This window comes from Danio rerio, chromosome 13 (assembly GCF_049306965.1).
Source record: "Danio rerio strain Tuebingen ecotype United States chromosome 13, GRCz12tu, whole genome shotgun sequence".
NCBI lineage: Eukaryota > Metazoa > Chordata > Actinopteri > Cypriniformes > Danionidae > Danio > Danio rerio.
The window spans coordinates 53,681,986-53,697,500 of NC_133188.1; the positions used below are offsets into that span (position 1 = coordinate 53,681,986).

Sequence of the window (15,515 nt, forward strand, 5' to 3'; positions counted from 1 at the left end):
AATTGCGAGATACAAATGCAGGTTTCTAATTTATTTACTTGCATCTGGTGAGTTTGTCAGCATTTTTTTTATTTATATCTCACAATTCGGACTTTTTTCTTAGAACTGTGAGGGGAAAAATAAAATAACATTATATATATATTTACTAAGCAGAATTACATTTTTAGTTTCTATGCCAGAAATTGGAAAATTACTAATCCAAATTCTGACGTCTATTTTTTTGTTTGCATCTGGTGAGTTTGGCAGAATTTTTTTATGTATATCTCACGATTCAGACTTTTTTTCTCAGAATCGTGAGGAGAAAAATATAATAAAATTATAAAATGATACATATTTACTTTGCACAGTAACCTTTTTCATTTTTATCCCTGAAATTAGAGAATTGCAAGATACAAACATTTATTTTCAGCATTTCTTCCATTTATATCTCACAATTCAGACTTTATTTCTCAGAATCATGAGGGGAAAATAAAATAATCTTTATATTTACAATTTATAATTTTTATCCTAGAAATTGGTAAATTGCAAAATACAAACACAGATTTTTATTTATTTATTTTTTTGCATGTGGTGAGTTTGTCAGCATTTATATCTCACAATTCAGACTTTTTCCCTCAATATCGTGAGAGGAAAAAATAAAATGATATATAGTATATATTTACTCATTTTATTTTCAACCTAGAAATTGGAATTACAAGATACAAATGCAGACATTTATTTATTTTTGTTTGTATCTGGTAAGTATCAGCCTATTCTGGTTTATACCTCACAATTCTTTTTTCTCAGAGCCATGAGGGGAAAAATTCTACAATTATAATATTTTTATCCCAGAAATGAGAGAATTGCAAGATCCAAACAGCCTTTTCTTAGTGCATCTGGTGATTTCGTCAGCATTTCTCACAGTTCAGACGTTTGTCTCAGAGAAAAAAATAAATCGATTCCCAATTACCTTTTTTTATTTGTATCCCGATGCAGAAACGTGCTCCTAGAGGTAGATCTGACAAAACGTTGAATCATATCTAGATCTCTGATGTTTCAGATAAAGTTGAACACAACATACAATACACAAAACTAAACAATACAGAAGATAAACACAACTATATTAATGATTAAGAACTTGACGTATTTTTCACTGGCGACTGGGACATTTGCGTCAGATGGAGCTGGAATAAAAACAATAAATATTAGCATGACTTGAACCTCGTGTGACCTTTGACATTCACTGCACATCATCTCCAGGTCCTCCAGATCCTCTCAAGTGCATTTCATAAACGAAGACCAAGGAAACGTGGCTTTCATCCTTGTGGGAGAATAAATATATCAGCGTTCTGAAGGCATTACGTGCAGACATTCGTTACGTCACTCATGCACGAGTCTGGATTCAAAATACAGACGGTAGTGTGTTCAGATGATTTCAGTCTTCAACAGCAGGACTTATATTCTCAGGAGGGACGATAAGAGAAAGATCTGGGCAGACCAGATTGTAGCAGCTTTCAAAAAATAATAATCACACATGGGGAAATGAGAAAAACACCAAGACAGAAACCAAGAATATCACAGGCCTGCGTTCGCTCGCTCCACATCCGTCCTGCAGGATACAGTAGCTTATAGCACAGCGTTAATGTTGTGCGTTCCCATGCCAACAGGGGGCGGAGACTGTGATGGTCATGGGCGGGGCTTGTGCATGCTGGCTCCTTCTCTCCTTCGGTGAATCAGCCTGCGGCGTAACTGCTGAGGAAAGAGTAAAACATGGGCAGCTTCATGCGTTGCTGGTCTCGCCGACACCACGCGATCACCGTGCCCTCACTGTTAGCCGTGTATAGATGATGACCGTCACATGAGAACGTCAGACTGAAAGACACAGGATAGAGAACGTCACAAAACATGCAATATACATTTATTTGATGATTTTAGGAGCTTTTAACATGTATTAAGAAAAATCACAAGCAAACCTACAAAAATTTACTATAAATAAACAATGATAATATTAAAAATAAAATGACAAAAAATTAATATATATATATTTATATAAATAAATGCATGTACATACACATAGAATATAACAGGTACATTATAACAACGGTATATCAATAGCTGGGAGGTGTTGCACCGACTAGTCGACTAATGCTTTGCCGTGATGCTTTTTTTTACATTTATTATTTTATTAAAGATTTTTATAATATATTATATTTATTATATTTTATCAAATATTACAAACAACAAAGACAATCAGACAAACAAACAAACCACACCCAAGCGCTGCAAATCAAATAAGCATTTACAAATGTAAGTTTAAAATAGATAAATAATAATAAATAAATAAAAATACAAAATAGTCAAAATAAAACAGAAGAAGCCAGAGCTCTGTTAAAATAAAAGTTTCAGAGTTTATGTAGAAAGGATTGAAGAGGTTCCCAAAGTCTCCTGAATTTGTCCAGTTTGTGGTTGAGGTCATAAGTTAATTTTTCCAAAGGAAGAAAGGCTGACAACTGAGAAATCCACATGGAAATAGTTAGAGTTTGAGAAGTAAACCACTTTAAAAAATGTACATTTCTAAGCCAGAAATGTAAGAGTTTTAAACAGAGGTTTGAGCTCTGAGTCACAAAGGTCTTCTGGAATGTCATTCAACAAAAAAAGTTAGGGGGAGAAAATAAAATGTTTTCCAATTATCTCTTGGATTGCAGAATGAACCCCTCTCCAAAATGGTTGGATGTAAACACAGGACCAGAATACATGAAAAAATGTGCTTTTACAAGTTTTGCACTTAAAACAGAGATCGGAACAGGCTGGGAACATTTTATGCAGACGAACAGGTGTAAAATAAATTCTGTGAAAAAAACTTGATTTTGTTCACGTGTGGAAATTGAGGTACATTTTGGAAAAATACCTTCACAGATCTTGGACCAATCTTCAGGCTCAAACAGAACTCTCAGGTCCCGTTCCCATAGTGGTTTCAAGGAATCATAAACTGAGGAGCCGTGACGCTTTTTGATTGACGTCGACTAGTCGCACTGCAGAGATCGTGTTTCTTGACCTGATCTACAAGGCAGCATCACACACTAAGGTTGTTCACTGAATGAAACTGCCCTCAGATTATTTAAAGGCATTTTTAAAATATTATTTTTGCCTTTCGTGTGTTATGTTGTTATAAAATAACTTCACATGAATCTGTGTGCTGATGATGTAAGCATTACATCTGCACTAAAATATATGTGTATTGTTACAATCTTACTAGAACGTGTAGTGATCAATGTGTTGACTGTATTTATTTAGTGGTAAAATCATTTTGGTAATGTCGCATTGTTTTCGCAACGTGTTATGAGCCGTCAAACAGCATGTGTACGTGTTTTCAACAAGTAACAAGTATGTGAGCTCTTTTAATTAATCATTGCACAATGGACAACAGAATACAAAATACAGAACTCAGGGTGAATCAGTGCACCATTGCTTGCTATTGTAGCCTATTGCCAATGCCATGTGTTGTCTTTCTATTTGGGCTGTCAAATTTGCCTTTTTGCAAAGAATTGGATCCAGAATATGAAATGCTTTATGCTTAAAGAAATGCTTAAATTTATGTTGAATTCATGACATTTTTCAAACTGTGGCTGAAATCTGAAATACTCGATAAAAAAAAACAAAAACAGACAAAAGTAATAAAATATTTTAAATATTAGAGGAAACACATGTAAACCAATATACAGTCAAATCTATCGGGAGTATAGGACACTATTGACCTCCTCCATCAATGCTGGCACAGAACAACACAGATCTTCCACCATTGTTAATGTTTGCAGACTGATTACTAATTGAAGGTTTGTGTAAAGGAGTGTCAAACCGGTGCTTCGGTGAATTCATACTGATCATAGTAGTTTCTAATGGTTAGGAATAGATGGTTTCTGTTTGGCTATCATAGCTGAAACAATGGAGTTTGGACTGCTTAAAGGACATCCGTGTTAACTGTTTTGAAAAATGGCGGGGAAAATGTGTCAACCTAATGAGAAAGGGTTTACACATTTGCAAGACCTGTCCTCTGCTCTGCTGGGATAGTGATCATGAAAATGAAGTGGAACCTAGGTCAAAGCAAACAAGAAAAACTGTAATGTCTATGTATTAGAGCTAGCAGCCGGCTATTGAATACAATTGCTAAAAAGTGAAAGATGAATTACCAATTCTGATCTAAAATGAATGTTGTTTTTCTCAGCTTTATATTCATCAAATAATCCTCAAAAACGATATTTTACACAAAAATACTAAGCAGCAAATCAGAATGATTTCTGAAGGATCACGCAACACTGAATATAGGAGTACTATGCTGCAGATTTAGCGGTATAGCACAGGTATTAATCCATTTCTTATGATCAAATGCAGGAAATACTTGTGACCAAAAGAGGCAAAACCAAAAACATAATCATTGAGAACACTGGTGTACCTTATGATAGGTCTGTTGGACTTTGGGAACGTGATCTCTCTGACTGGCTTCAGGTCCCACGTGCTCCACAACCTGAGAATAGATCAAACGGAAACAAATAAACAACTCAATATCACACGGTTAAACCAAAGTAAACAAATAATTGCATATTGTTTCTTTCATTGCTAGCACAAGTTGATCAATAACTGTGATTTCCTTCACCTGACCACCCCGTTCTCCAGTCCGCCTGCGATCACATTGACTGAAACTCCCTCCGGCTGATTGGAGAAAGCCACTGAACAGATGATCTCACGACAGTGAACGTGACCAATCAGATCTCCATTAATGGTCCACAGCCGCAGGTCACTTCCTCCACCCACTGCACAGACAGGAAGTCATCGGCACAATTACTTTATACACTGTAATCGAGGCACTTTTAAGCAATTAAAATGATCCATGTGTACACATCTGTGGCCAAAACGCTGTATTGCTTATGATTCACTGATTCAAGAGTGAGCATTCAATAAATGATTCATTGATACAAAAGATCTGATCAGAGTGAGTCTTTAGTAAAAGATTCACCGATTCAAATGATATATTTAAAGTTAGTCTTCAAGAAATTCTCCGATTCAAATTGTCTGGTCAGAGTGAGTCTACAGTAAATGATTCTTTGAATTAAATGATTTGTTCAGAGTGAATTTCAGTAAATGATTCACAGATCCAAATAACCTGTACAAAGCGAGTCTTCAGTAAATGATTTATTGATTAAAAACATCTGATCAGAGTGAGTCTTCAGTAAATGATTCACTGATTCAAATGATTTATTCAGAGTTAGTCTTCAGGAAATGATTCTCTGATTCAAATTGTCTGGTCAGAGTGAGTCTACAGGAACTGATTCACTGGTTTAAAAAATCTGTTCAGAATGAGTCTCCAGTAAATTATTGACAGATTCAAATGATCGGTTTAGAGTGAGTATTCAGTAAACGATTCATTAATTCAAAAGATCTGTTCAGAGTGTATTTTAGTAAATGATTCACAGATCCAAATGATCTGTTCAGAGTGAGTGTTCAATAAATGATTCACTGATTAAAATTATCTGTTTAAAATGAGTCTCTAGTAATTATTTACTAATCAAAAAGTTCTGTTCAGAGTGAGTCTCCAGTAAATGATTCACTAATTCAAAATATCTGTTCAGAGTGAATTTCAGTAAATGATTCACAGATCCAAATAACCTGTTCAAAGTGAGTCTTCAGTAAATAATTCACTGATTCAAATTATATATTCAGAGTTAGTCTTCAGAAAATTATTCTCTGATTCAAATTGTCTGTTCAGAGTGAGTCTTCAATGAATAATTAACTGATTCAAAATATCTGTTTAGAGTGAGTCTCCAGTAAATTATTGACAGATTCAAAATATCTGTTCAGAGTGATTTTCAGTAAATGGTTCATTCATTCAAATGATCTGTCCAGAGTGAGTCTTCAAAAAATTATTCACTGATTCAAATTATCTGTTTAGAGTGAGTCTTCAGTAAAAGATTCATTGATTCAAAGGATCTGTTCAGAGTGAGTTTCAGTAAATGATTCACAGATCCAAATAATCTGTTCAGAGTAAGTCTCCAGTAAATGACTCATTGATTCAAATTATATGGTCAGGGTGATTTCAATCAAAAGATCTGTTCAAAGTGAGTCCTTAGAAAACAATTCATTGATTCAAAAGATCTGTACAGTGTGAGTCTCCAGTAAACTGATTCAAACTGTTTAGAGTGAGTCTCCAGTAAATGATTCACTGATTCAAAAGAACTATTCAGAGTAAGTCTCTAGTAAATAATTCACTTATTTGTACAAACTCATCTGAATGGTGTTCGTTGTGTGAATGTTGTTTTATATGTTTTCACTCAAGTGATTATAAATTATTAATGTGGTTATCAGCTTATGACAGGATTTGCTAAATAAATGGTTTTCAAATTCATCAGTAAGTACTTTTATAGTTTGACTCAAGTAACCCTGAATAAGCACTTTATACTTTTAAAGGAGCAATATTATATTAGGGTATCTGTACTTTCTTCTCAAGTGCCTGACTAAACAGCAGCTGTGGAGATGTGATGACACTGATGAGTACAGTATGTAGAATCTGCCTTGTAGTGTAAATCCACAATGTGCTGATAAAGTGTTAGCAAACACTTGACAACAACAGCACTAGCATGAACTCCGCCATTGTTGTGTCAGTTTGTGCTTTACACCTCCATAAACACATGTATTATCCACATGCATCACATAAGAGCTGTGATTTCAGTCCAAAGAACAGCACCTGAGTCGCAGACGGTGGCGATGTCTCCGGTGGTCTCGCTGGCTGACACCGCGTTCACTGGACTCTTGTGACCGCTGAGACTCTGTACGTAACACAACCTGGCACAACAAAACAACAGCAGTCTTTACACACTCACAGGATTCTCAGCACTGCAGGGTAAGTGAATACTGAAAGGAAGTGCTTTGCTTTTTCAGCATAACCATTACACTCGAAACATTTATATGTATTACTCATTTAAAACAAGCTGAGACGGCAAAAAATCTTGAGGATTTTTTTAGAGAACTTGATTGTTTTATGTTCAATCCACTTAAATTTGTAAAAAAAAAAAAAAAAAGTCTGTGAACTTAATTCATTCATGATGTCCCCGAAATTCTTAAATACAAAGAAAACATTTGGTGTGATTTACGTGCAATTTTCGCTAGTAATTACCACAAGTATTTAAAGGGGTGGTCCAGAGTGTACTTTTAAGGCTTGGTTGTGTTTATAAGAGGCAGAGCAATGTGTGCTCATGCTTCTTTTGTAGAAAATTATTTTATTTGTTCATATATCTTACTTTGAATATATACAGCTACTCAGCTAACATGAACACCACTGTCATATTTCCTTGTTTCTCCGAAAGCCCTCCCTCAAGAGGCTCTGATTGGTTGGCTAACATAATGTGCTGTTATTTGCGGATTGGCTCAGCGTCACTAGGAAAAGCATCACGCCTCTACTAGCACGCCTCTGCAGTGTAAATACTGTCAGTCCAGCAGTATCAGTTTGAGCCTGAATCAGACAGAAAAATGAAGGGCACACAGCTGAACCGCACACCTGCTCTCTAAAATAACATCTGACAAGTGTCTTTCATATATATTCGAGTTATAAGCATGTGTAAGTAATTTGTTTCCGTGTATTTTGCGAGTTGGTTATTTGAGATGTAGAACGCAGGGAAAGCGTCCGCATAGAGAGACACTGCAGCGCTGCTGAGGATAGTGGGAGTTTACAGAGGTTTGATGGATAAGTATGAACTTGTAGCTAAATTGTTAGCGGTGCCAAACAGCATTTCCTGTTATTTACATCCTTGTTTACGTCCTCGCTACAACATACTGTAAACGTTAGAAACTGTGCATGTAATAGATCAATTTTAACATATGAAAACACTTCCAGGTTGTGGCTCTCAATCCACAGCTCCTGCTATTCTGGTTGGAGCTGCTCCTTCTCCAAGGAGTTTTTAGCAAAATCCAGCACTGAACTGCGAGAGATTCTGGAAGCTGTTTTTTGTGAAATGCTAGAGCGATATCTTTTAACATATTTTAAAATAAACTGTAAGCACTTCTCTCTTTGTGTCATGTCTTTGGAAGCCCAAATAAATAAACAGAGAAAGCTCTGTGAAAATAGCAGCATTTATGCCATTTTAGCTTTCTCTGCTAAACCATTACAGCACCTCTGGCCACACCCCTTCGCTGTGCAGGTGTGTGCGCATGGTGAATGCGCATAACCTGAAGCTTTTGTGATCTCACTAGCCCAGATTTATTTTATAGTATTCCCCCAACTTTGTTTGCTGTAGGCTTTGCTAAGCAAACTCTGTAAAAGCCAATGTCTCCCTTTGCATTAATCTTTGCGATCCAATCCCAGTTCTACCCCTTAGCCTTTTCCCTCACCCCTACCCCTCATTTGTTGTGTTCACGTGAAGAAGTACGGATTTCCCAATTCTCTTTAGCTTGATGACGTAGGGCTAAGGGGAAGGGGTAAATACCCCTTGAAACAGAGATTTTTCAGGACTACACTCAAAACCAGTGGGTAAGAAAATTTCCCATTTTTACAACAAACAAGCACATGCTTTAATACATTCACAACGCTAAAATAAAAACAGCAAAATGTTTATAATCCCTAATCATAACTTCTGTACAGCAGTCCCACAACATTCTGACACTCGATGACACTGGAATACCCTGTCAGAAAAGTCTAGTGGCTGAGAATGAGCTTTTTACAGTGTCTGCTATAATGTTAATGTTGTTTTTGGTGTGTTTACATTGATGAATATGGCCACGGTGTAAATACACAGTACAGTTACAAGCTTACTACCACATCATATCATTCTGATAACATGATATATGCATTGAGTGATTTCCTGAAGATAAAAAAACAAAAAATAGCACCACTGAAATAACTCCAGCAGATCGTCTGATCTCATATGAAGCAAGAGGTCACGATGACATATGATGAGGTGTGCAGGTGCTGTAGCGCTGTCCCAATTCTCAGGGGTAAGTTTTGAAGCCCTTCACCTTCACACTCTGTTTCAAGGGCCAAGGGGAAGGGGAAGAGTTAGGGGTTCAAAAATAGAATTGGCATTGGTCCTTAGTTTGAATCAGTACTAATTACAGTACAGCAATAAAATGTGGTGCAGGATTTACTTGGATTCTACTTTCACTTTAAAAACTGCTACCAAATGATTTATCCAAAATAGTTACAAAGAAACAGCATCAATGTACTCCGACGTTAATGTTTCTATTTCCACTTTGACCATCATTTGAACAGTCTATTTATTTATAAGCCTTTTAAATTAAACAATATTTACTAATATACAAAAATATTTTTGTATAATTGGGGTGACACGATGGCTTAGTGGTTAGCACTGATGCTTCACAGCAAGAAGGTCAATGGTTCGAGCCCTGGCAGGGTCAGTTGGCATTTCTGTGTGGAGTTTGCATGTTGACCTCTGGATGCTCCGGTTTCCCCCAGAGTCCAAGTACATGCGCTATAGGGGAATTGGGTAAGCTAAATTGTCCGGAGTGTGTGTGTGTGTGTGTGTGTGTGTGTGTGTGTGTGTGTGTGAATGTCCTGGTAATCTAGGTTGGAGGTCGAGTGTTGGGGTAACGGCCCACCTTGTAAAAATTAGATGTTACGAAGCTAACATGAGGGGTGATACAGTGGCGCAGTGGGTAGCACGTTCATCTCACAGCAAGAAGGTTGCTGGGTTGAGCCTCGGCTCAGTTGGCGTTTCTGTGTGGAGTTTGCATGCTCTCCCTGCGTTCGCGTGGGTTTCCTCCGGTTTCCCCCACAGTCCAAACACATGCGGTACAAGTGAATTGGGTGGGCTAAATTTTCCATAGTGTATGAGTGTGTGAATGTGTGTGTGGATGTTTGCCAGAGGTGGGTTGCGGCTGGAAGGGCATCCGCTGCGTAAAAACTTGCTGGATAAGTTGGCGGTTCATTCCGCTGTGGCGACCCCAGATTAATAAAGGGACTAAGCTGACAAGAAAATAAATGAATGAATAAAGCTAACATGATGCGGCTAATTATCAACATTGATATAAACGGCGACTATGTGGGGCTGGGACAGCAAATCTGACATTATTCTCTCTATTCTCAGTCTCTCACTAATTATTTCCTTTTTCTGAAAGTCTTGATAGCACCCTCATGGAGGTTTTCTTTTATTGTTTCAGTAAATAGGATTGTAAAATAATGATATGTTGTTCTCTCCCATTCACTGCGCTCTGAGTCGACCAACTATTTCAACTTGTGAAAAGGCTCCATAAACTTGAACTGAATGTTATAATTAGCATCTAATAAGCCTGATGTAATGTGTTGTAGGCTGAACACAGACCTGTTGAGATCCCAGAGTATGCAGGTTCCGTCCCGACTCACACTGATGAGGATACTGTAGGGTTTACAGACGAACAGACCCGTGACCTCGGCTGTGTGTCCGTACAGATCAACCTGCGACTCCACCTCCATCTCTGTGGGCTGAGGGAAACACAGGAACACACTGTACAATCACACACTTCTTCTGTGTGTAATTGCAGATGTAGAGAGTTGGGGGTTTTGCTAATGGCCTCATTAGGGAACTGATAACATCCTCAATAAGCAGAAGTGAGCTGAAAGGCTGCTTTAACGGATCTGCTTTTATGGCTCAGAGTAAACACACCAGCACATGGCTGCTGCTTGTAGAGCTCAAACTGGTTATTATAGGCAAAAACCCTTGCTTAGTTGTCGACTACTAATTGGCTGATATGTTCGCTGGGCCTACTCAATCGATGTTCATACATTTTCATATTCTCGCCACTGGTGTTTGTTTTAGGTTTAAAATAGGTCATTTATTTGTTTTGGCATCTAGTATGTGATTGATTGGAATTAAACTTCTGCTAGTAATAATAATAGTATATATTACCTGTCTGGTTCAGTTTCTGAAGGAGTCTATTGTGCTCTAGAGTTTGCATTTATTTACACTACCTGACAAAAGTCTTGTGGCCTATCCAAGCTTTAGAAACAACTAATAAAAACTTGACTTCTAGTTCATTTGGTATCAGAAGTGGCTCATATGAAAGGTAAAAGACTCTAGATTTTGCTTATTTGAGCACAATAAAATCTGATCATGTCTTGATGTTGACTGATTTGATTAGGACAGTAAGGTCTGACTCTGCTTAGACTAAAGTGTCATCACTGAACAGAAATAATGTCCAGTATAGAATATAAAGTCCTGCTGCAGTGGAGACAGAATGAATATTGTGTCTGACTCCATCATGAGCTTGGAGGACTGCATCCATACATCTCTGACATGACTCACATCACTGATTAATAAAGTCATCTGGAATGAAGAAGAAAGCGTTCAGCAGGATCCCAGAGTTCATCAAGAGTCTTTGTGTTCATCTTTAATGTCTCCTTCATCTTACCCCAGATATGCTCAATAATGTTTATTTCTGGTGACTGGGCTGGCCAATCCTGGAGCAGCTTGACCTTCTCTGCTTTCAGGAGCTTTGATGTGGAGGCTGAAGTATGAGAAGGAGCTCTATCCTGCTGGAGAATTGTCCCTCTCCTGTGGTTTGTAATGTAATGGGCAGCACAAATGTCTTGATACCTCAGGCTGTTGATGTTGATCATCCACTCTGCAGATCTCTCGCACGCCCCCATACTGAATGTAACCCCAAACCATGATTGTTCGTTCCCCAAATTTGACTGATTTCTGTGAAAATCCTAGCTTCATGTGGGTTCCAGTAGGTGTTCTACAGTATTTGTGATGATTAGGATGCAGAACAACAGATGATTCATAGGAACAATCTACTTTCTGACACTTTCCTAAATGATCAACTAGAAGTCAAGTTATTATTTGCTGCTCTTACAACTGTGATCATTGACAAGACTTTTGTAAGGTAGTGTAGATAAAAACTGTAAGTATATAATAAAAATAAATTAATTTCTTTAACTCAAAGCTGAAAGTCTTCAGTGTCACATGACTCAAATATGATGACCATTGCTGATTATTACTGATGTTATTATGGAGCAGAACAGTTGCTTTGTAGGTTTGTGAAAGTCTGAGGGATTTTCAATGTTAATAATGATCAAAAACGAATTCTTGATCATAACCGCATTAACATTATTTCTGACATTGATGCTTAAAATAATGCTTTAATCACAGGAATAAATGACATTTTACAATTATTTTAATAGAAAATGTCTTATCTATACTGTAAATATATTTCACTAAATTACTAAAGTGCTTCTTTATCCTCGTTTCTAAATCTCTTTGGATAATAGCATATTTGTACAGAATTGAGATTAAATAAATGTAGCCTAGAACATGAGACACTTGTTTAAAAATGCAAAAAGTATAGCAAACATTTGTCTGAGAGTGCATAAATGTAGAATAATATAATATACAGTTAAGGGCAAAATTATTTGTGTAAAATGTATTCTGTTTCAAATATTTCTCAAGGTATAACTAAGAAATTTGTCCAGTATTTCCTATATTTTTCTGCAGGAGAAAGTCTTATTTGTTTTATTTCGGCTAGAATAAAAGCAGTTTTTATTTGGTTTAAACCATTTTTTCAATATTATTAGCCCTCTTAAGCAATATTTGTTTTGGATTGTCTCTAGAACAAATCAGTTACACAATGACTTGCCTAATAACCCTAACTTTACTCTAATTAACCTAGTTAAGCCTTTAAATGTCACTTTAAGCTGAATACTAGTGTCTACTAGTGTCAGTTATTATAAATTAGTTATTAAAACTATTATGATTAGATTTATTTCTTCATTAAACAGAAATTGGGGACAAAATATAAAGAATTCTGACTTTAACTCTATGTAATAAAATAAAACAATATATGTGGAGTACATCAGAAATAGATACACAATGCATCACTCAAACATCACACACAAATGAACATCTACTTTTAGGGACTTTGAAAGAAAGCTGTTCGAAAAGTGCAGCGTGAACATTCTTCCAAACATCTGCTTTTGCAGCTCTTCGAATTTGGAATGAGATGAATGATAACAGAACTCATTTTGGGCTGGATTGATTTCAACATGGAAGAGAAGCAGAAAAGCACCTGCGTTATCAATGAGTGTGTTAAAAAGAGTGTCTGACGCCCAGACTCACCAGCCCACCTGTGGGCTGCAGGAAATGTGTTTCTAGGGCAACCAGGAGATGACTAACAAGGCCACTACAAACACTGAGTGTGTGTGTGTGTGTGTAGGTGCTCTACAGGGAGTGATAATGGACGTGGGCGGGCGCGTGGGTGAGGGAGAAGGGGGGCAGTGTTGCCATGGTTACATACCATGGTGGTGGTGAAGCGGTTGCTGTAGGCGGTAATGACTCCACACTTGCTGCCTGTAAACAGCTGACAACTGTCCGGCACCCAGGCACAACTGCTCACCTGAGGAGACGGAGAGGAGGAAACACACACTAATGAGTGCACATGCTGTCAGGACTCATGCTCTCACTCTAAAATCAAACCTAAAGGGCACCTGAAATGAAAGTCTTTTAGATGTCAGTATCAGTATTGTTAGTTTTAAGCATATCGATAAGCTAGTGCACTCCAAAACGATGACAAAATTAGAAGCTATAAACCTGATATAAACATGTAAAGCTTGTAGTTTGTCACTTCCGCCTAAATGGATCAAGGGTTTATTCATGTCACCACATACTTTAGTTTCTCATCACATCATAACCAATCAAATGCTCTCTAGTGTCTGACATGCCCCGCCCCCTTCAAGACGCTTCTCGCTGGCTGTTCATTTGGTGCACTGCAGCTCAACCACTCTCACTGGCAGAGCTGTGACAAAAACAAAACAAAAAAGGGGAGGAGCTACACTATGTCTTACGCCTGTTTCATATCGCAAGCGAAAGCAGTGCATGAGCATTGTGTGTGCGGTGCGTATGGAGAGCAGAATCAGCACGCAGCCGTTTGCCTTTTACACCAGCTGCGTCTGCAGCGCTCAGCTCTTCGGCAGCTGCTGCACAGCTCAATCTATCTCTGTCTAGTTACCTATCATTCCATATATACAAATACACTTTTTTTTTTTTTTACTTTTCATCTGCACCAAGGCCCGTGGCAACTTCCTACTATATGCCGTTTCCTTAACCTGCAAGTCTTTACTTTACAAATGATATATACCATAGAGATGCGCGGATGGCGGTTACAGCCGCGGAATCCGTGGATAAACCGCGGATCAGGCGGATGACGTGACGAAAAATAATATTTAAATTTAATTCGGGCGGGTGGTGGGCGGTTGTACTGTTTTTGTACACATAGCTGGCGCACTAACGAAAAAGCGTAGAACTGACTTCACAGAATGAGAGGAGGAATTGGGTGCACTAATTCTCGATAAAGTACAGAAATATTCCTTTACAAACTTCCGTATAGACGGATCAGCAGAGGAAAATCTACTTTCCTTTTAGGAGAAACAAGGCAGTCATTCCCACATCTACAGCACCTTGCCAAGAGAATTCTATGCCTTCCAGCAACAAGTGCTGCGAGCGAGCGCTCCTTTAGCGCAGCAGGGCGCATTGAGGCCAGGCGCTCTCGTCTGAATGTTGAAATGATGTGTCAAAATGCGTTTTTTATTAGGCTACAATAATAATAAAAAAAATTGTACAGTACAGAGCATTTAATTTAGGCTATTTATTTATTTTTGTCCCTGTGCGCCAATTGGAGACGGAGTTCACTGCTGATATTCTGAGAGCTTTATAGGGTGCTTCTCATTTCTTATTTGTGTATCCTCGTTTCCTTTCCTTGCTTTCTTTCCTCGTCTTTCCACCCCTATAGGATGCGAGGGAAGGACGCAAGGAAAAGACTCAAGGACCGAGGAATCGAATCAAGTGTAAAGAAAGACACGTCCTCGTATTGTTTAGCGTCACTTCAAAGCGTCAATTAATGCTGGATTTGACTTGCACGTTTGGATTAACTGCATGTCATTAAAGTCATTCTCTATTTTCTAATAATCAATAAAAAAACATTCATTTAATAATAAAAAGGAATAAGCCATTCAAATAAAGAGCTCAGTCAGCAGATGGCGGGCGGTTGCGGTTTTAAAATTTTGTCAAAAATGTTAGTGCGGATGGATGGCGGACGGATGATGAGTTTTGTGATGCGGTTGCGGATGAAATAATAGCCCATCCGCTCATCTCTAATATACCATACAGTACTGTCTCCTTCTCAAGCTTTATGAGGAGTGGCATTCATGTCTGGTGCACTCAGAAGACAATCGCCTGTGACGTCATGTCATTTGGTTTTTGATTGTCAGGATGTTGTAGGCCTAGTTATAATAATATTTATACAATATAGTCATAATGAAATTTATACATGATCAAACTAGTGTTACTTTCTCCGCTTCAGCGATGTCCAGCGGCAGAGTAACAGCTCGTTAATTCATGCTCGTGCAAAGGATGAGACGGACAAAATCCTTCTTTTACTTATTTTCGTGTGGTCAGGTTCACAGTGCAAACAGCTCCCGGGTGGTATAGCTTGAGTGAACATAAAACAAAGCCGAATAAAACGTTCTTCCTCTGCTTCAGCTGCACAGTGAACTCACATCATCC

The 15,515-nt window shown here is 37.9% G+C and overlaps 1 protein-coding gene across 6 annotated transcripts in view; it reads right to left on the reverse strand.

The window, feature by feature from the left end:
• Positions 1 to 352: 352 nt before the first annotated feature.
• Positions 353 to 15,515, reverse strand: part of lyst (lysosomal trafficking regulator) — a 192,206-nt gene continuing 177,043 nt past the window's right edge. For all 6 annotated transcript variants that reach the window (XM_021472744.3, XM_068218743.2, XM_073920308.1 and 3 more), the window contains 6 exons: positions 13,252 to 13,350; positions 10,302 to 10,441; positions 6,716 to 6,813; positions 4,631 to 4,787; positions 4,430 to 4,501; positions 353 to 1,851 (listed from right to left, as the gene is read on the reverse strand). In XM_021472744.3, the coding sequence (XP_021328419.1) occupies positions 1,713 to 1,851; positions 4,430 to 4,501; positions 4,631 to 4,787; positions 6,716 to 6,813; positions 10,302 to 10,441; positions 13,252 to 13,350 (705 nt within the window). In that variant the 3' untranslated portion in view covers positions 353 to 1,712. The remainder of the gene's footprint in view (positions 1,852 to 4,429; positions 4,502 to 4,630; positions 4,788 to 6,715; positions 6,814 to 10,301; positions 10,442 to 13,251; positions 13,351 to 15,515) is intronic.